Below are 20,489 nucleotides of genomic sequence, written 5' to 3' on the forward strand. Positions count from 1 at the left end.
AGCTAGTTAGGCAAACACCAACACAGAAGCACCTTACAGCAAGTACCAGTTCAGCTGAGCTGGCTATCACAGTGTCCCAGTGGTCTTGACACTGGTTATGAGGGATATTTAACAGTAAATTAAAATATAGGCCTTTTCCCTTTTAAATCCAGAATTATGTCTCTGAAGTAAGATTATTGTCTGGCTGGCTACTGGAGAGGAAACAGCATAAAAGTGTTGCAGGAGTCTTTCTCTTTCAAAGGTGTATATGGACAGAGTCGAACAATGCCTAAACTTCTAGAGAGCTTTTTAAATGAAAGCAAAGGCCTGGGTGTGCTTACCTAGTGCGCACTGCTCCATGCTGCAGAACACAACATGGCAGCTCACTGTGGGGACAGAGGCAGGAGGGGTGGAAATTCAAAGTAATTTGCCATATAGTGAATCTGAGGTCTTCCTGGGCTCTGTGACATTGTGTCTTGGGAAGGGATGCCTGTCAGAACGCCTGTCTGTCTTGACCCCACTGATGTCTACTGCTGTCAGTTTGTTGTGGCTCTTCCCTCAGGGGCTTGGCTTAGCTGTCCCTGTTACTATTTTGTTCTTGTTGACCTTTGGGACTTAGTTGTTCTCTTGTTTACTTCCCTGGCCTATCCTTATTGTGGGCATCCTTTATTGTAGGTGTATATGGTTCTTTTGTGTCTGCTTTGCTGTTCCTGGAGCCTCTCGGGAGGCTAATAGGACTCTTGATCTCTGCCTGCGTGTTTCTGGCCCACTGGCTGTTCGGTACTGTGCTTTCTTGGTGTTCTTTGAGAAGCCCAGCTCATGCCCTAGCCTAGGTCCTATGCTGGAGCTTCTTCTGCAGGAGTCTGGGGCTTGTGTCTTACTTCTGTTCAGTCCTTGCTGCCTTCCTTAGTTCCCACTTTGCATTTGTGGAGTATTTCCTTCAGTAGCTTCCTAGGAGGTTGTGAGGGAGTCATGCTTTAGAGAATTTTCCACTGTAAAGACATTTTCTGCACCTGTATCCTACCTCCCAGTAGTTCTCTGGATGTAGACTGTGGGCTAGTAGCCATTGCCCAGGACAGTGAAGGCATCACACCGAGAAAGGCCAGTAGTTTTCAGTATTTGGAATGAGAATCTACTTAATGCTACATATTGAATCTGTTTTTAAAGTCAAATGTATATCTTTTGCCTCCTTTAAATCTGTTAACAGCTTGCCTAACCTTAAATACTTTGTCTTTTAAAAAATTGATTTTTGTTTGTTTTTGTTTGCAGTGCTGGAGATTGAACCCAGGGTCTTGCACATGTTAGGCAAGTGCTCTGTCTGAGCTGTGTTCTTGGCCCTTTGTGTTTGTTTGTTTGTTTGTTTGCCTTTAAGATTTAAACACTCATATATATGAGTGCTTGCCTGCATGTATATGTGTGCACCTTGTGTGTGCCTGGTGCCTGAGGAGGCCAGAAGAGTGTGTCAGGCCCCATGGACTGGGGTTGCAGATGGTTGTGAGCTGCTATGTGGATGCCTATGTACTGTGGTTTGAATTGGGATCTTACTGTGTAGCCTAGGCCTGTCTTGCATTCTTGATCCTCTTGCCTCAGCCTCCTGAGTACTAAGAGTTTAGGTGCAGTGTTACACCTCCTTAGAAAGTTTTCATTAGAAACAGTTTCAGGTGCATCCCAAGCTGGTGAGAGTATAGCCCCACTTCCCCAGCCACTTGGCTTCGATTGCCACCAGCTCAAAGTTGGTGTGTCATTTGTACAGCTATCACTTTTCCTGTGTTATTCTGAGTCCCCTCCATACATAATGTTGATGATTTTTAGAAGGGTCTCTAAAAGGATATATACCACTGTCGCCACACCAAAAGTATTCATGAGTAGTGCTCCAGGTTCCAGATGTGTAGTCTGTATCGTGCGTGCTTGTTCTTGTGTTTCTGTTGTTAGGCAATAACGTGGGCCCTGTTTTTAAACCCAAGTGAAACTGACTAGCACTGCAGACTGATTGAGGCTCGAGCCTGACACCTAGCATCTGTTCTCAAAGTGCTTTGAGTACTTTGTTGTTGGTTTTGTATTGTATTTTGGCTTTTCTTTCCTTTAAAAATTTTTTTCTTAGTATTTATTTTATGTATATGAATACTCTATCTGCATGTACACCTGCAGGCCAGAAGAGGGCATCCGATCTCATTATAGATGGTTGTGAGCCACCATGTGGTTGCTGGGAATTTAACTCAGGACCTCTGGAAGAACAGCCAGTGCTCTTAACCTCTGAGCCATCTCTCCAGCCTCTGTATTTTGGTTTTTCAAGACAGGGTTTCTCTGTGTAGCCCTGGCTGTCCTAGAACTCACTCTGTAGGCCATGCTGACCTCAAACTCAGAGAACCACTGCCTGGCCACTTCAGCACTTTGATTGCTAGTATTTTCTTCATGTGACTTTGGTGATTCCTCAGAGGATTTCACTCTCCCCTTTGTGGATTTGGTTTTAAGCAATGGACCCATGCTGGCCTCAAATCCATAGTCTGCTGCCGCAGCCTTAAGAGTGCAGACATGTACTTCCATGCCCAGATCTGGCAAGATGACTCAGTTGAGGTTCGTGGAAACAATAGGGCAGAAACTAGATTTAAATAGTTGAGTAGGGATCACAAGGTCACCTTGTTCAGTGATCGCACTGTCTGCGTGAGAATGGTTGCTATGTGAAGGGCTGGTTTGGAAGGGAAAGCCCCCACGGTTCCCTCTCTTCTGGGTCGGCCTTGCTACCCTTGAGTTGCTTTCCCTCTCCTGCTGCACGCTGCTGTGAGTGCTCTGCCTCCCTGCTTCCTTGTGTCCTGTGAACGTCAGCTACCTCTCGGAGAGGATGGAGTTTTCCTGCTCATCTACAGGGGGAACATTGGCCTAGTGGCAGGTGCTTGCTCCTGCATGGCTAGAGTGCTCCCGTGGAGGAGTTAGGCTCACCTTGGACCTTTCCCTGCAGTATCACTGAACGTGAATGGGATGGATCTTACATGGCTTTTCCCTAACTTAAAAATGGTTTATACATTTGTTGTGGTATAATTGACATATAATAAATAAAATTGAACATACTTAAAAACTTGAGCTTTAGAATATGCATGCCATGTCTGTCATTCCCATTCTTATCCTTTGTGAAGGCCAGAGGTGGGCAGAGGGAGAAGGGCGTGGTGGTGACAGCGCATTACCACTGTAACAGATGGCCAAGGTAGGTGGCTTCTTTCTCAGAAAAAGGGTTTATTCAGGCTCATGGTTTTGGAGCTATTCATCACTTAAGCCCCGATATTTGGGGGATGTGGTAGGCAGAATCTCATAAAGCAAAAGCACTCGCCCCATGGATAGGTCCCATGCCCCACTTGGAGAGGGCAGTCCTGATGCCCTAAAGGCTTCTCTCCTCTGGGCCCCATCCTCTTGCACTGCCATAGCTCAGGCCTGCAGACCGGGCCTTTACCACATGGGCCTTTGAGGAAGGCTTAAGACCTGAACTATGGCAGGCTTTGTGTATGCTCTGGTCTTTTAACTTGCTTTATACAGCCTAGGGGAACCTCTGCATATTTGGCTTCTTTCGCAAAGCACTAGCGTTGAAAGTTGACATATTTTTAAATGATAGATACTGTAGAAGTTATTAATTCTCTCTGCTAATAATATAATTGAAACTTTAAAATTTCAAATTCAATTTGCTTATAATCAGTTAATTCTTTAAAATTGAGGTAGTTTATTAACAAACACACATTAATGTGTAATTTGGATGGATTTTCACAGTTGAACTTCTGTGGAGCCATCGCCCAAAACAAAACTTAGGATGCTTTCCTTATGCTAGTAGGGCTTCGATTTCCTCTCCCCTCCTGATTTCTTCCACATATTTGGAATTTCTGAATACACATGCCAAGTGTTATTTCGAGGTGGACTGGCCAGTTGTTGCATATGTGAATGAGGCCATTTGTTATGTACTGTTCTGTGTCTGGCTTGCTTTGGAAATCCAACGAGGTTTGAGATTCGTTTGTACTTTTTTCTTAATGATTGTCAAGTAGTGTTTATATGGCTGGATCAGTCTCCCATGGATAATGATTTGTGTGTAAGTCTGGAGAGCATGTTTTCTCCCGAGGGGGTGTTGCTTGCATCTCTGAGACATGTATCTATCAGCTTGTGATTCTGACACACCCATGGACAGCTGAGTGCTCTGTGCCTCAAGTTTACCCCAACAAGAACAAAAAGGCCGCCGTGGCCTATTCAGATAGCACTTGTGTAGAGTCGGGGATGAGAGCTACAACCTGTCCTCGGAGTTGTTGGCTGTGTCTGCAGCCATGGCCTGTGTTTGCACTCTTGAAAGGCTCATCCTCCTGCTTCCATTCCCCTGCCTCTGGCCACTGCCTACTTTTCAGTCACTGAATTCTTCCCAGAGTTTCCTGTCAGCTAGCTGCAGCATGTATTTGTCTGGCTTTCACTCAGTACAATTGTCTTGGAGCTTGTCTTGTGAATCAGCAAGATCCTGTCCCACAGGACAGGCAGGTGCAGGATCTGAACTCCCTGCCCTGAGTCTCTGCCTCCCCAGTAGCCCTGTTCTCCTCAGCTTCGGAGACCCTCATGTAGCCTGCAGCTCGCAAGGGACTTTGTGGGTGGGGTCAGGTGCTTATTCTCCTTCCTGCCACCTGAGAGTACAGCCTCTGAAAACAGCCTCACATCACATGGCTGTAGGATTCCATCTTCTCCCTGCCTCCTCATGTAGCCTGTGTGCTCTGTTCCTTTGATTTTTAAGAAGTGCGTGCGTGCGTGTGCGTGTGCGTGTGTGTGTGTGTCTGTGTGTCTGTATGTACCTGTGTGTGTGTCTGTGTATAGGTCTGGGGGGTTGTGGGGGCATGTCTGTATGGTCTGTGTGTGAGTCCACTGCCATTGGAGGGCAGAAAAGTTGGCTGGATCCTTTGGAGCTGGAGTTGTGAGTGTCCCTATGTGGGTGCTGGGAACTGAACTGGGGTCCTCTACAAGAGCAGTATGTGCTCTTAACCACTGACCCATTTCCTCTTCCTCTTATGTCTTCTGTTTGACAGTCTGCTTTATTGACATGTTCACTTTATCTTTGGTGGGTATTATGCAAGTCAGCCTACCCTTTGACTCACATCTTAACCAAGGTGTGTTGCCGGGCTTTGGCGTTTGGTTGGTTTCTTTAGTTTCACTGTAGTGAGCAACATAGAGGTAAGCTTGTTTGCAGTGAAATTTTTGTGTGCACATGTTTATTTCCCTAAGATTGGACCCTAACTGAAGGGTGAAGAGGTGTATATGCCATTAGTGCCAGGTTGAACCTAGGGAGGCCATGGCAGTTTCTGTTCCAGCAGGACAGAACAGGTTCTTATGTGCGTATATGCTCTGCAGAACTCACCACCGCACATACATGCGTGCACACCAAGCTGAGAACCCTAGGTCTCTGTAGAGGAGAGTCAGGGCTGCAGTGGCAACGGATCCCCCATGTGTTCGTGATTGCTGGTGGCCCTGGCTCCTCCCTGCGTACTTGTCCTTGTCTGGAATTGGCCAGGTGAACTCAGGCCTCTGGCTTTTTTGTTCCAGGCTACACTCCTGGCACACCTTACAAAGTGTCCTGTTCCCCAACCAGCGGAGCTGTGCCACCATACTCCTCCTCCCCGAATCCTTACCAGACGGCCGTGTACCCAGTGAGAAGTGCCTACCCCCAGCAGAGCCCGTATGCTCAGGTATGCGTGGGCATGCCCCACACATGGGGGAGTTTTCCATTATATCTCTACAGCCCTGGGACCGTCTGGCAGTTGTCTCTGTTCTCCCCACAGCAAGGCACGTACTATACACAGCCTCTGTATGCAGCACCCCCGCACGTCATTCACCACACCACTGTGGTGCAGCCCAATGGCATGCCAGCCACGGTCTACCCTGCTCCCATCCCTCCTCCTAGAGGCAGTGGGGTCACCATGGGCATGGTTGCTGGGACCACGATGGCCATGTCAGCAGGTGAGTCCTGGTTCTTGGTGTGTGTGTTCTGTGGCAGCCTGAGAGCTGCTGAGGTGGGGAAAGTCCATGGCGCTTCTGACCCTGGTCATTAGAATCTCATGGCTTTAGTTGTGTGAACCGAGTGCCCTCTCCCCTCCTTTTCCTTTTTCCTTTCAGGAACAGGCTATGGGTCAAGTGGCTTCCACTATGGAGCAGAGCACACTTTGTTAGTGATTAGGTAGCCAGGAGAAGCGAGGAGTGTCGGGCAGCCCTCATTTGGCTCTTGCAGTGAAAAGCTACACTGTGAACAGTGGGGCAGGTACTTGTCAGTAATGAGGAGAAAGGTTCTCGAAGAAAGCTGGCTTTGTGTTGATAGAGGGAATAGCTGCTTGTCGAAATCCTTTGACATGTATTCAATCAGAAAAATGGGTTGGGGCCACCTTTTGACCTTTCAGTATATGTAGCTGCCTTTGTTTTGTTTTTGGTGGGTTTTTTTTGTTTTGTTTTGTTTTTGTTTTTCCAGACAGGATCTCTCTGTGTAGCCTTGGCTGTCCTGGACTCGCTTTGTAGACCAGGCTGGTCTCGAACTCACAGTGATCAACCTGCCTCTGCCTCCCGAGTGCTGGAATTAAAGGCGTGCGCCACCAAGTTGTTTCATACAAGGTCACTTTGTTCTTTATGACTAAGATTTAAGGGGCAGGGGGTGGTGTCAGGCCATTGAATTTTTTCCCCCTGAAATTATGTCAGCTATGACACTGTGGGATTCTGTCTATTTTTACTTATCGTCTCCATTTGATTTTTCTAAATTTGCTGTTAAAGAAGACCGGCATAGATTGCTGCTGCTGCTGCCGCCACCACCTGGGGACAGCTCCCACATGAGTGTGAGCAGCAAGGCTTTACCCTCACCTTGAGGTGTGGAGGTGTGGCTTAACCTCAGAGCCATGCAGGCCACTGCTGAGTGTACATGCTTATGGAACAGAGAGTGCCCTCCTGAATGTGTTCATGTTCTCTCTCTTCTGTCCCCTTCTCCCTCCAGTGTAAAACTCAGGGTGTTAAGTACACTCATGTTGTTGTGAAACAGGTCTCCAGAACATTCACCCTGCAAATCTAAAATTCCTGTACTTATTAAACTAATACTCCATTTTTCCTTCCCTTAGGTGTAGCACCCACTGTTCTGTGTTCTGTCTCTGAATTTGACAATAGTCAGTACTTCATATAAGAGGAACATACACTATCCTCTCCTCACTGGCTTTTTCACTTAGCACAGTGTTCTCAAAGTTCACCTCTGCAATTCATGTGTCAGAGTATCCTTCCTTTTAAGGGGAGTAATAGTCACCTTTTCATTTTGTAGTCGTGTAATCTGCCAGAACTAGTGTGCATGGTCTGAAGAGGAGTTACAGGCATCCTGTGACCACAGGCTGCTGTGTTCACGATGCCTTTCAACACTTTGGGATAACTTGTTCAGAGTTTTGACCCTCAGGTTTAAGACCATTCTTCTTCCCTTGTCATCCCATCCCCATTTCCCCCCATCCCCCACCCCCCCCAAAGGAAGCCAGGTAACATGGTTTCAGAGGCCTCATGGTAGATCTCTGCTGGAGTGGTCACTTGTGCCTCTTAGGTGAAGTGTTCTGCTTTCTTCCAGGTACCCTGCTGACTGCTCATTCTCCAACTCCTGTAGCCCCTCACCCGGTCACTGTCCCCACATACCGAGCCCCAGGAACGCCCACTTACAGCTATGTGCCCCCTCAGTGGTGATTACCCTGCAAATAAATGTGAGTACTAGTCAAGTATGCTGCCTGGGTGGGTTCTGGTGAAGATGTACTTCTCTGAGGAAACTGGGAGACTGACTTGAGATTTCAACACTGTTCTAGTCTGCTTCTCTGTTGCTGTGATAAACACTGAGCAAAGCACCTTAGGGAAGGGAAGGTTGGTCTGCCTCACACTTACAATCCGTCACAATGGGGTCTGAGGCAGACACCAAGCACAGACTATGGAGCACAGGTGTTCATCAGTCTGCTCTCTCTAGCTTGCCTCCTTGCCCAGCTGCCTTCCTTATGCAGCCTTGGCCTACCTGCACAGAGAGCACTGCTCGGTACTATGTCATTAATTAGCAATCAAGAAAGTGCCCACAGGACAGCCTGCTGGAGGCACTTCCTTGATTGAGAGTCCCTCTTCCTAAGCACTAAGAGAAAAGCCTACCTGCTCTTTACACCAAATGTGCAGGGCTTTGAGGCTTTAGTAGTGGGACCTCCCAAAGTGGAAGAAAGGAAGGAAGGAAGCCATTGAGTGTTAGTGTGCATCTTCCTGCTTTTGTAGAGGGCTTGTAGTGCCCTTCTGCTTGCTGCAGTTTGTAGGGTTCCAGTTGGAGTGAGGCAGGGGGCACAGGAGCAGTGTGTAAGGAGGTGGGAACCAGGCGAGCAGCTCTGGCGTCTGCTGCCCTCTGGAGTGAGTGAAGCAGAGGTGCCAGGGCTCTGTCTAATGCTTGTCCTTCTTTCCTAGATTGAGGATGGAGCTGTGCAGTCACTTCATTGAGTCCCACAGCTGGTGCTGCAGGCCTTGTGCCTCCAACCAGGACTTTCTTCTTAATGCTCTCGACACTTAGCTAAACAAAACTGCGTCCCAGCCCAGCAGGCCCCAGCTCGCTAGTCTCCAAGTAACTCCGTGGGTTGGTTTTAAAGCAAATCCTGTTTTGTGGACTGCCTGGCACATTTTTTAGCTAACTGTAATGATAAAAAGGGAGTATTACTCTATTCTGAATTATATCTAGTTGAATGCATGTTTATAAAAAACAAACACAAAAACAAAGCTTGCTCAATCTACCTGCAGTGACTGATGCAAAACATATGCAAAACCCAAAGGACTGGACCGTGTTCTACAGCCTGTGTCACTCATGCACTCCTGTCATGTATGCTGAGTCTCAGAGTTACATGTGTGCAAGTGAATGTCCTCATTGAAGCATCTGGAGTACTGGAGGGGATTCTTGGGATGCTGGGCTTACCAGTTAGGGACACAGACTTGTACTTGTCAGCAGTCTGGTTGGCTCTGGCCAATCCTGGTGAGAGCTGCAGGGACGGGGAGAGCGTGAGCCTGCGGTGGCTCCAGACTGCAGCGGCAGGGAGAGCAGGGCCCCTTTCCTTCATTCCAGCTAGAGCGTGCTCTGGGAAGTCGGGATGTCCCTGAAGCTTATCCGGCAAGATGGGAGCTGGGGTGACGGCTGTCTGTCAGTAGAGCAGGGTAACGTATAGTGAGTCTGTTGGGAAAGTCCAGTGTAGAACTAAACTGTCTGCCTAGGACGAAGATGTCAAAGAGAAGCAGCCACGCTGAGGTGGGTTTGTCTCTTGCTGTGTTTTGCCTAGGGAACCATTCCTCCCCTCCCTTCCCCTGAGAAATAATTGAGTCGTCCCACAAAGAAGGGCAGAGACTTCAGCTGTGTGCTGTGGAGAATGTTGTATATTTAAGACTGGTTAAAAGGGAATAAGTGTGTTTTTAAGTTAGTCTTGTAGAGAAACAGGACTGTGATTATGTCTAAAAATGTAGAAATAATGTAGCTTGTACTGGGGTCATTCACCTGATGACCTGCCTCTGTGACTAGCTGGGTGAGGCTTAAAAAGCCTGCAGAAGTGGTCTGTGAGTCTCTTGGCCACTCTTCTGTAGCTGAAGGCACTCAGTACCAAGCAAAGGCGGAACGTAGAAAGGGCCAGGCAGTTTTGGAATGTGTTTGCCTGTCAGGATTTGTTGTGGGAAAGATTTTGACTGTGTAATCTGAGTATGTACATAAGAAATCAAGAGGTTCTTTTTGCCTCAATATGCCCAGCTTGACTATGGAAGAGTTTCTGTTCAGCGTGGGTCAGAAGGGCGGGGCATGAGGATCTCTCTGGGGTCTGTCAGGTGGGGGATGTGGTTGCTATTTTTTCAACTTCATTGAATTGCTGGGGCTTTGGTTGGAAGGGATGCTTGTCTCTGGCAGCTAGGCCAGGGCTTCCATGTTGCTGTAGAAGTCACCTCATTAGCAGTTAACTTGGCTAGAGGGTGAGTCATCTAATATTGAGCCTTTGGTAACCTTATTTTTTTATAGTAATGTTCTCCATAATTTTTTTTAGCATTTTATTTTTTTAAAAGTTTAGAAAGAGTTCTGCATGGATCAGTGTAAACAGAAGATTCCTCATTCCTAATGTCCACAAACATAGAATACTTACTGATGAGTGTGTTTAATAGCCTCATGAGCACTTAACAGTGTGTGTGTGTACATGTATGTGTGTTCCCCTGCGTGCATGCGTGTGTGCATGTGTGTGTGTATTGGAAGGAGAGTGGAGCAAGAAAGCACACAGTGCACAGATACAGAAACATTTGCTGTAGGCACACAGCTTGTATCTGTACTTCATGTTGGGACCCCATCCCTGTGGTGGGGTTTACAGCGTTACTTCCAAGGGTTCCCTGGACTCAACAGACAGAAGGTTTTCCCAGGTGAATAATCACAGATCAGTAGAGCAAATAAATATACCTGTGATTCTCATATTTGTTTGAAAAAGTCCCCTCACCTACCCCCAAATAAACATACCTGTCTCCCTGCCTGTAGAGGGTAGAGTTGTTTGCTTGCAGCAGGAAGTTCCAGGTCTTTGGGCCTGCTTACAGCTGCACACAATGTGTGTGCTTCCATAGGCCCTGAGTTCTCAGGAGAAAGACGAGTGGGATCCAGCCCCTCCACTTGCCCTGTAACAGCTAAAACTCATCCTCTCTTTCTTTGGAATTGAGTGACTAACAGATTCTTCTGTATTATACAACTCATCTGTGTGGAAATCTTCTGTTGTGGATCTTATCAGGTCAGGAGCTATTGAGTCTGCTGGTGAAAGATCTTAAATATGAGGTGAAAGTCTGGGCATGTGGAAGTAGCCAACTGTCAGAGTTGGTGATTTCAGCAGCATTAGGTTTCAGTAAAATTAAGGGACAGAACTTGGTCAGTGTCCTGTTGTATGGCTGCATAAGTATCCCCAAAATATCAAGGAACATTCCAAGAAAGTGTGCTTTCTGTGTGTGACATCCCTGGCCAGAGTCCTTTTAGAATTCAGACGGGCAGGCAGAGCCTCGTGCCTGTAGCATTGGCTGGGCAGCTTCCTTCCTCTGTCCCTGCTGCTGCTCGCAGTTAAACCTCTGTAGAGCTATGGAGGGTGAGGAGCCTGGGAGCTCCCTGACTGAGAAGACTGGCCCTATCAGGATTGGGCCAGGTAGGCTACAGGCATGGAAGTGCTCTTCTGGAACAGTTGTCCCCTGTCTTGGGTCTTCCTTGGAAGAACCACTGAGTGGCTATTGGCCTACCAGTTACCATGATGGGGAGTAGCTTTTGAGTGTCCTGCCTTTCCTCAGCCATGCGCTGGCATCTTACTGCCTCTGTTTATGTTATTCTGCTGTGACAGGAGGCTGAAGGATCAGATTAGGTGTTTCTTGGGGACGTGTTACAGTGAAAGGAAACTCGTTCTTGGGGAGGTTTGAGCTCACTGGCTTCTGACTTGGGCCTTTGTGGTTGGGAGCCTTAAACACTGGGGCTGCTTCAGATGCCCTCCCCTCTCCTTCCTGAATATTGCAGTGCAGTATTACCGACTGGGACCACCTTCTCTCACTCAGCAGCTGAGGTCTGTAGTTGTGTACCTGACACTGCTGGATGGTGCAGGACTTCCCAGGGTGCAGTGACAATTGTGGCAGCTGCTGGTCCTTTCCTCTGGTGCTTTCTGAGGGTTACTGGAGGGCAGGAGGGCAGCTGGCTGACCAGTGGAGTGCAGAACTTACTCTCATGTCCAGCACACCTCCAAGACCGTCGTATTTCCTGAGTTGCTTACTCCTGCCCCCTGTTTTGTGTTTGATGGCGTGATACCCAGAAAGGCTGGTGTGGTCTGGATAGGAACAGTCAAGTTCCCCGTGTCTAGAGGATTCCTCTCTTCCCTACCCCTTCCCTGTACATCTGAAGAGCAGAAACCCTGTGGAATGAAGCTTACTAGAAGTATGGGTGGGAGACAACAGCAGCTTTTCTGTCCAGGGACTGCAGTAGTTCTACCTGAGATGTGAGGACCTGATGGGTGACAGCAGCTTCCAGGGAGGGCAGTGGGTGGGTCTGCTGCAGACTGTGAGCAGTATAATAGACCAGTTAGGTCAGACTGGGGACTGCTCTCAGCACGGGTGGCCCCAAGGAGCCTGATAAATAGGCTGTGACTGAACAGAAAGGTTCTTCTTTTTTAAACTTTTATTTTTAAATACTCTTTTTTACACTGTTTTTCTTGGTACTTTTTTTATGCTTAAGTCAGCATTGTCTTCCAGTGTTAAAGGCATCCCTGCCTCTTCATTGAACTCATGTGTCAATACAAAGGAACGGGCAGATGTCCATCCCGGGCCAGTTCAAGTAGATGTAAATTCATACTGTTTTAATTTTTTATGCAATCTGATGAGTAGATGAGCTCAGATTTAAAATCCTTAAAAGCACGTTTATTGTAACAGGAATTGTTATGTATTAATACTGCAGTTTTCAATAAAGATTGACTTGTGTTGCATATTCTGATTATTTTTTTTCCATGTAAGTTTTGTCAGAGGTGAGGGTCTGACTAGTACTTGCTGCCCTTTCTCCCAGTCAGGAGGTTGTAAGGGGGTTGGGGCAAGGCCCTCTGTCAACCTTGGTTGAGAGGTCCTCCTAGGTGGTGTAGGGGGTATAAGCTTATACAGCTCTACGTGAGCCTCCTATGTCCCTCAGTTCACTAAGGAGGATGGTGAGACCCAGAAATACCACTGACCCCACCCCTTAGCCCATATGTACCAATCAGCCAGATACTCTATGAGGTGGAAGGCGCTGTGCCCGCCCGCTATGCGTGGCTCCCTGGTCTACTTTATTCACCCCCTGGGCTTCTGCAACAGTGAGGCTGTGGCCTAGTGAGCAACGCTTCTAGGCTGAGAGCAGAGGAGAAGCTGAGGGTGCCAGCCCTAGGAGGAATGGACCAGCACACAGAAGAAGAAAGTCCACATAAACCAACAATTGACCAGCAGCCAAGTTACTTTTCATAAGTTTCTTTATGAAATTAAATGTGGTTTTTGGATCAGAGAAGGTACAGTGCAAGATTTGACTGTCCATGCTTCTGAGTCCTATGGGCTCTGCATGACATGCAGGCCTGGCTGTGTGCCCCACAAGGAATCAAGTCCAGTCGTTATGGCTTCTCACACTCACCAGGGTAAGGCAATCTCTCTGTGTCATTAACAACTCTCCGTTGTTAAGAGAAACAACACGACAAAATCATAGTGACCAGGGACTGGGTATGTGTGCAGCCACCTCAACTACAGAAAACTGTCACTAACCTGGAACCAGGTACACAGTTGACTGCATGGTTTTGTTCTCAGTGCACATGTCACAAGTAAAGAGGGTAACTGGCAGCCAGCAGTGTCTAGGGGGGCCAGGAGGCTCAAGGACAGCTATGGGTAGAGTTGGGTGCAGAATTCCTGGTCTGGGCCTCTGAAGTGGCAAGTGGGATGGGGGCCTGAAAGAACAGAGCAGAGGGGCGCACAGCTGCTTTTGCAGGTGGCTCATGGCCACAGACTTGGTCTCCTATCCAGAGGGCACAGGAGTAGAGATAATAAGCTTTCCAAAGAATGTTCCAGAGCAGGTGGGCCTGTGTGCACAGCCTGGCCAGTGGTTCTGAGCTGTGGCGTGCAGGCTTACCATTGGTGGAGGCTCTGTGCAGGTCCAGAATGTAGGCAGAAGTTGGTACCGGGGCAACACTGCACTAGCAGTGAGGAAGAGGCCAGAGGCGGGGCCAGACTCCATACAGCTCTGATGCTGCACCTGTTCACTTCGAGTTTTAGGGCCGAACAGAATAGGCCTCAGAGAGGGAAGGCCTGGCCCACAAAGTGCCGTCAGGTTGTCTGCTGGGTGCTGGCTCACTTGCGGAAGGGCGCCAGTCGGCTGATGCTCTGCCAGAAGTTACATGCCTTCCGCCTGGGTTCTGCTAGCACCAACACCTGCTGCTGGGGCTGGCTGGTAGGCAATGCTGGATGCTTGTAGCGGGTCAGGTATCCTGGCCTGCCGACAGCTGAGTAGGGAGAGACAACAGGTCACAAGGTAGAAGACCAAAGGGCGCATCTGTGGGTTCTGCTGCAGACCCCACACAGGACTTGCTTCCCGTGGGGCTACAGGACCCCAAGTTATCAATAGCTTTTGCCTGAGCCCGAGGCCTGGCTAGGGCCACTGTCCAAGAAATGGGATGTCTTGTCTCCATCTATAGAGTTGGAGAGTTGGCTCACTCCCAGGCAGCTGTGACACACCTACCAGCAGCCCCGGGAAGGGAGCACTGTAGCTCCAGGTGCCACTTGGAGATTGGAGGAGTCAAGCAAAAACTATTACCTGTGTCCCTTACCACCCTTGGAAACACACCAGTAAAGGGCAGTGGACATCTCTAAGGATCCGAGTGGCTAGCTGGTATTGCTTTTGAAGTCAGAGACGGAAACTCAATCAAGGCTGCGACTGCCCAGGGAGTAGGGTGCTACCCCAGTTACCTTTAGGCTTTCCTGTGGCCTGCTGCTTGCTGGCATTCAGCATGGCCTGCTTCCTCTGCACCTCAGTGATGGAGAAGCCTGGAGGAAGAGGACCTATGAGACCCCGCCCTGCCTTCCTCAACTGTCCACATGCCTCCTTGGAGGGTCTCCTGGTGCCCCATTCTTAGCGCGCTTCAGGCAGCCTGGCACGGCAGGGACTGCCCTCGCCTACTCAGCCATCCTAAGACTCCCCCCACCCCCGCCCCCACCCCCTGAGACACCAATTTATTTCTCATCTTGACCCTGTGCCCCCTCCCCACTTGTCTAGTTTCCTTCTCATCACTGCTGTGGAGACTTTCCCAAACTGAACCCTGAAGCTGGGGGCCAAAGGATGGGAGAGGATTCTGCAGTACCAACCCCGTGTGTTCCCAGGTCTCAACGGAAGGGCGCGTACAGTGAGGTGCTCAGCAGGCTCAAGTCACCGGGGCTGACCACATAGGAATGGCCCTTTCTTCCAGATGCGGTGAGCCTGTGCTTAGAGGTTCCTGCAGCCTCACCCAGCCCCAAGATGTGGTCTTAATTCTCTAGTTGGCCCTGACCACCTGGTAGGTGGGCCCCAGAGGCTAGGCAAGGCCCAGCAGGATCTCCCACCTGTCTCCTGGTCCAGCCGCACCTGCTCCCTCTCCCTGGCAAAGGCTTTCAACCAGCGCTGCTTCTGTTCCGGTTTCCTGGCACACAGTAAGTGGCTGTCCCCCGTGGCACCACAATACAGACGGAAGGCATTCTTGACGCTCACGTGGAGGTCTCGGTCCTTCCCGTCTTCCACATCTACCACCACCAGGTCGTCCATGTCCAGCCGGCCTTTGTAGTACAGCACATCCCGGCGCAGCAGATCCTGCCAGATGCTGCCCTGAGCTCTGGCTGCCCAGCAGCTGGCCTGGCCACCTGGTCATATCCAGGGTCCATGCCCACCTCCCCTCCAAGCCACTGACGGGGACAGTCTTGTCTTGTGAGGGTGTACATGGTCTGGTGGGCAGAAAGCCTCGGGAACTAAAGCAGCGGTCCACATGGTGTGGGAGAGCAGAGAGAGCAAGGAAGGCTTCCGTGCATGGGGCCACTGTGCCATGGTTTGAAAGAAGCAGAAGCTAGCGGTAAAGAGGCCAAAGGCTGCTGGGATCAGAGAACTTAGGAGACAGAGAAGCAAAGGCTTGGAGGGGGAGGCATGGTCTGAGGCACAGGCAGGGACCAGGTCAGAAAGGGGTGGGGGTGGTGGTGGGCTCAACTGCACACTGTTCAAACAGCCCACCCCACGGTCCCTGGGCTCACTATAGAGAGCCAGGCAGTCCTAAGGGCCTGACTGGGGCTCCTGAGGACATGAAATGGCCCGAGCAGAGTCTGACAGGCTCTTTGCCTCTAGACAAGAGCCCTAGCTAGCCCTTACCGCTCTACTATGAGACCGGTCTGGCGAGGTGGGGCCATTTGGATACCTTTTTACAGTAGATGAGCTGACGGTCAAAGAGAAAAAACATTCTCTGCTGACTCTTGGCTTGAGGCTGTGTGACACGGGTCAGCTCCCCCGAGTAGATGAGTTCTGAGCTCCTGACCAGGAGATCTTCCCCCTGAGTGAACCCCAAGGAGAGCTGTGAGGCAAGTGCATCCATCCAACTGTAGTAGGCTCTGTTTCTTGCCTCTTGGTGAAAGGGTGCCTTCCCACTGTAGCCCAGATTGTGCTAGGCCAAGGTAAGAGGGACACTCTTAACATCTCTTTTCCTTTTTTGCTTTGTTTTGTGTTGTGTTTTGTTTTTTCGAGACAGGGTTTCTCTGTGTAGCCTTGGCTGTCCTGGACTCCTTTATAGATGAGGCTGGCTTCGAACTCAACGATCCGCCTGCCTCTGCCTTCTAAGTGCTGGGATTAAAGGTGTGCGCCACCACATCTGGCTTAAAGGGACTCTTAAAACCCAAAGAAGGCCTTGAAGGTGTGGCTGTGGGAGGAGAAGAAAAAGCAGGCTTGAGCGTCCTTGTAGAAGAGGACTTCATTGCGGCCACTGGCCTTCTGTGGCTGTTGCGCTCTGGGAATTTAATGTCACTGTAAAGTATGCAGCAATTTCAAAATGTTTGCAACAATGTAAAATATTTTTGTTGGCTACATTTGAAATGAGATTTTGATAGAGTGAGTTAAATAAAGTACTAAAGTCCATTGCAACTTTTCATTTTGTGTGTGCTGGGGGTATGTATGTGTTCCTGTGTGTGCTTATGTATGAATGTGAGGGCCAGAAGTCAACTTCAGGTGTCTTCATCACTTTTCACCTTTTAAAATATTTATTATCTATTTATTGTGGGGAGGAGTGGATTGCACACATGCCACAGCAAGAGTGTATAGGTCAGAGGGCACCTTGCAGGACCCTCTTTCCTCCAAATGGGCCCTGGAGAATCGGGCCCCAGTTGTCAGACTTGGCAGCAGGTGCCTTTACCTGCTAAGCCATTTCACCAAGCCAGCTCTACCTCATCTGTCCAGACAAGGTCTTTCACTGAACTTCTGAATTCAGTTAGGCTGGCTGACTGGCCAGAAAGTCTCAGGGAGCCCCCTGTCTCTACCATCCAAAACTGGGATATAGGAGTTATCACTACGCCTGTGGTTTTTGTTTGTTAGTTTGTTTGAACCGTGGGTGCTGGAACGCTGAATCAGGTCCTCTTGCTCGCATGCAGGGCAAGCCAGCACTTTACCACCTAGGCCCCAACCCCTCTTTTTTCCTTTTGGAGGATGGCTACTTAAAATACAGTCTCCAGGGCATGGCTCATACTTTCTTCTCAACAGACAGTGCTGCTTTAGAGAAAAATCAGGCTTGGCAGGAACTGCAGCTAAGATGTATTTAGTACCTGAAACTGGCCGTCGGGAGCTGCTGGCAGCCCTCCATATGGGAATGACTGTGCTTTCCAGTCCTTGGCCAGACATAGGCCCAGAACCGTCTGCTGCATTGCCCTGCTCCCCCGACCCAAGGGTTAGGATTCAGCGGTGAGGGTGGGGCCTAAGACTCCTATGCTTTCCTGTGCCTTCCTGTGACAGGGCTTCACTCGTTTCCTCATCCCGACAGCTGGTGTAGTATACCACAGCTCCATATGGGTAGCGAGTACATGGGACAGATTGCTGGGTGCAGAGGGACAGACAGCAGCATCCTCTCATCCCCAGGCCTTTATGAAGCAGGAATGTTTAGTCATCACTTTACTTGTTCCCTTAGCAGGCACACGGGAATGGGCAATTCAGAACGACAGTGACAAAGCCTTGACGTGTGAGGGACCATTTCTGGTCCCGCCATTGGCTCTAAACTCAAACTGTTGCAAGTTCCAGAAGTTAAGTCTAAAACTTAGCAGTCCAGCCTGTCCCCGAGGACAGAGAAACAGAGAAACGGACCAACATGCCCTAGAAACACAGTCCTTAGTTTAGGGCTGACCCTAGGCTGGTGGTGGCTGGCAGATGCGTGGTAGCTGCACACAGGAAAGAGACCATCAGGTGCCAAAGTGGAGGCGCCACCAAAGGCCCAGTGCAAGAGAACCTGGCTTCCGGCAGCTCCTGCAAACACAGTGGAGCCCTGCTTCTTTTCCCTTCTAACAACAGTTTCAAGCAAAGACCCCCCCCCAACAGTATTTTCTGGGCGCTGGGGCCCTCACCTCCCAGTCCTCTATGGAGCTCTGCCACTGAGCAATCTTGTCGATGTTTTCAAGTCTCCGTTTCCGTTCATTGATGAGCTGGGCCACATTCTTCATGGCATGCAAGGCAGCTTCTACGTTCTTAAAGTCCCTGGGGGCAGGACAGACAGAAGGGAGCAGCGAGCTGGAGAGTAGAAAGCGCTGTAGGGGTTCCTTGGCCACAGCCTCACCCAGCAAGTACAATGGTCCCTCTCCTCCGTAACCACCGGGTCGAGCAGCATAATATTCTGTTGATGTATACCTTTCCCAACTCCAGTATAGCTCAAGGGGGTGGGCTTGCTTTACAGCTGTTTCCCAGGGCCTACAAGCAGTACCTAGCTGTCTGCAAATGGTACCCAACCCTATAAATACTCAACTGGCTGGCTGATGGCACACAGGGTCTCAGGCAGCCCCCCCTCCCCCACCTCCCCACCTTGTGCCCTCTTACCTGTGCTGAGGCGGTGTGTACTTGAGCAGCTCCGCCAACTGGAGGGGATACTTGCAGATCTTCTGCACTGGGGTCAGCAGAAAGCCATCCAGGGAGATGTCAATCATTCTTTGTAGCAGCCGGCAGGCCTCGAAGAAGTACACGTACTTGCTGAGCTTGGTGAGGCGAGAGAGCTCCACGCAGGCATTGGGGTGGTTGTTGCAGTACTCAGAATAGATCTGGAAGTCGGCTTGCTGTGGGGGGTGGGGGTGGGGGGGAACGACGACACAGCTGGGGGTCAGGATGGCCTGGCTCCTGTTTCCCCAGGCAACAGGCCTCAGCTATAAGGTAAAAGGGACAGGAACCTCTGCATTTGTTGGACGGGTTGGTTCTACCTGGCTGGGTATAAGCTATGTGTAGTAATTTCAGGGATGGGAGGAATCTGTGAGATGTGTATGCCCATCCTTGGAGCCACTCAGCTTCCAGGAGATAGTCTGGCTATGCATCTGCTTTTATTTTATTATCTGTTAGTGAAATCACGAAGTGTTCTCAAAGGTAAGCAGGACCAGTCTGCCCAGCAAGGTTTGCAGCTTTTTTTTCCCTCTGTGAACCTGGTGTAGAAAATTCTGGGAAGAGAGTAGCAGGTGGCCTAGGATGAACAGCAAGGGAGGCAAGAGGGTACACGGGTGGGGCAGAACCGGGCACTGCTGCTGTGGGTTAGGGCTCAGGGATTCATCTCTTGCGCGATGGGGCCAGGCGCACTCACGTGTTCCAGAAAGCAGGCACCCAGCTCGCTCAGGTGTGGCCGCTCTGTGTTGAACTTCTGCTCCAAAGCCTTCACAAATGCCTTTTGGCAACGGTAGATGTCCTCGATGTTCCCAAAGATGGTGCGCAGCTGCTCTTCGCTGAACATATCCTCCCTCTTGCGGCACTGGCGGACATAGCCCTGGGGAGGGAGGAGGGGGCGGGGCCAAGCTCTCTGGGGACCCTCCTGTCTGTTCCTCCATGGTCCACACCCTCTGTACCAGTCTACGTCACCACCGACCTTACCTAGTCACCACGCCCGATGACCCCGCCCATCCCATTCTACCCACAGCCTGAGTCCCCACTGCCCTCACCTCTCCAAGCAAGCCCTGCCCACCCTCCTCACCTCACAGATGTCCCGAAGGTGCTTGATGTAGTCCCTCTCGGTGCTGAGGATCTCATTGATGACGTTGGTGCGCATCTGGTCCTTGCAGCTCGGGGCCTCTGGAACGCTGGCATTGGTCTCCCCAGCCCCGGCCCGCGGGGCCTCGTAGTCATCCGCGGGCTCATCCTGGTTCACTCGCAGCTTTAGATGGCACAAGGTAGATCAGCACCTCCGCGTCGTTCAGTCAGACCCTCCCTGAACTTCACTGCTCCGGGTTATTCGAAGCTTAGGCCAGTAGCTGCCATGGGACACACAGGTCCAAGGGCACGCCTACAGTTTCTCTGAAATTGCCTCCTAGACACAGGCCAGGGCCGGGGATGCCGAGTTTGATGACCACAGCTACTGTGCAATTCACTCCTCTCGTAGACTTTGTTCTCAGCAGGGATTGGAGCAAGCACTGGCAATTTCTGACCCAGACCAACTCATCCTAGGGCATCCTAGGCACAGGGATTCTCGTTCCTAGGTAGACCTTGTTAGATCCATCAATAGGTTTAGGGAGGGGCGGGGGTGAGGGCGCTGCACAGGAGGAACCCCTGAATACCTGGGAATCCCCTCCCTCTGCCTGACCTTTGGGAGTCGGCAATCAAGAGTCCTTCTCTGGTGACCAGCCTGTGGCTGGAACCGGGTCACTTGCTCTCTTGGACATGATTTTACTATCTATGCCTCTCGCCAGGATTTTACCCCCCAGGGCTCTGCATGTTACCTGTTTCCCACACAGCACAGTGAACATTATGGTGCTCGGGAAAGGGCAGAAGGCACTGAAGT

At 50.1% G+C, this 20,489-nt stretch overlaps 2 protein-coding genes across 8 annotated transcripts in view; one reads left to right on the forward strand and one right to left on the reverse strand.

Moving 5' to 3' along the window:
* Positions 1–12,458, forward strand: part of FAM168B (family with sequence similarity 168 member B) — a 31,911-nt gene extending 19,453 nt beyond the window's left edge. For 2 of the 5 annotated variants that reach the window (XM_084753044.1, XM_084753045.1), the window contains exons 4-8: positions 1,249–1,284; positions 5,530–5,672; positions 5,745–5,943; positions 7,565–7,694; positions 8,422–12,458. In XM_084753044.1, the coding sequence (XP_084609170.1) occupies positions 1,249–1,284; positions 5,530–5,672; positions 5,745–5,943; positions 7,565–7,677 (491 nt within the window). In that variant the 3' untranslated portion in view covers positions 7,678–7,694; positions 8,422–12,458. The remainder of the gene's footprint in view (positions 1–1,248; positions 1,285–5,529; positions 5,673–5,744; positions 5,944–7,564; positions 7,695–8,421) is intronic. The other 3 variants (XM_084753046.1, XM_084753047.1, XM_084753048.1) reach the window with 3 other exon arrangements.
* Positions 12,459–12,934: 476 nt separating this feature from the next.
* The window catches only part of ARHGEF4 (Rho guanine nucleotide exchange factor 4), a 141,147-nt gene continuing 133,592 nt past the window's right edge, over positions 12,935–20,489 (reverse strand). For 2 of the 3 annotated variants that reach the window (XM_084752950.1, XM_084752952.1), the window contains 8 exons: positions 19,686–19,865; positions 19,302–19,481; positions 18,557–18,789; positions 18,091–18,220; positions 15,912–16,043; positions 15,076–15,319; positions 14,446–14,523; positions 12,935–13,982 (listed from right to left, as the gene is read on the reverse strand). In XM_084752950.1, the coding sequence (XP_084609076.1) occupies positions 13,831–13,982; positions 14,446–14,523; positions 15,076–15,319; positions 15,912–16,043; positions 18,091–18,220; positions 18,557–18,789; positions 19,302–19,481; positions 19,686–19,865 (1,329 nt within the window). In that variant the 3' untranslated portion in view covers positions 12,935–13,830. The remainder of the gene's footprint in view (positions 13,983–14,445; positions 14,524–15,075; positions 15,320–15,911; positions 16,044–18,090; positions 18,221–18,556; positions 18,790–19,301; positions 19,482–19,685; positions 19,866–20,489) is intronic. The other variant, XM_084752951.1, reaches the window with a different exon arrangement.

The sequence above is a fragment of the Acomys minous genome (genome assembly GCF_964271855.1).
Source record: "Acomys minous genome assembly, chromosome: 13".
Classification (NCBI taxonomy): Eukaryota; Metazoa; Chordata; class Mammalia; order Rodentia; family Muridae; genus Acomys; species Acomys minous.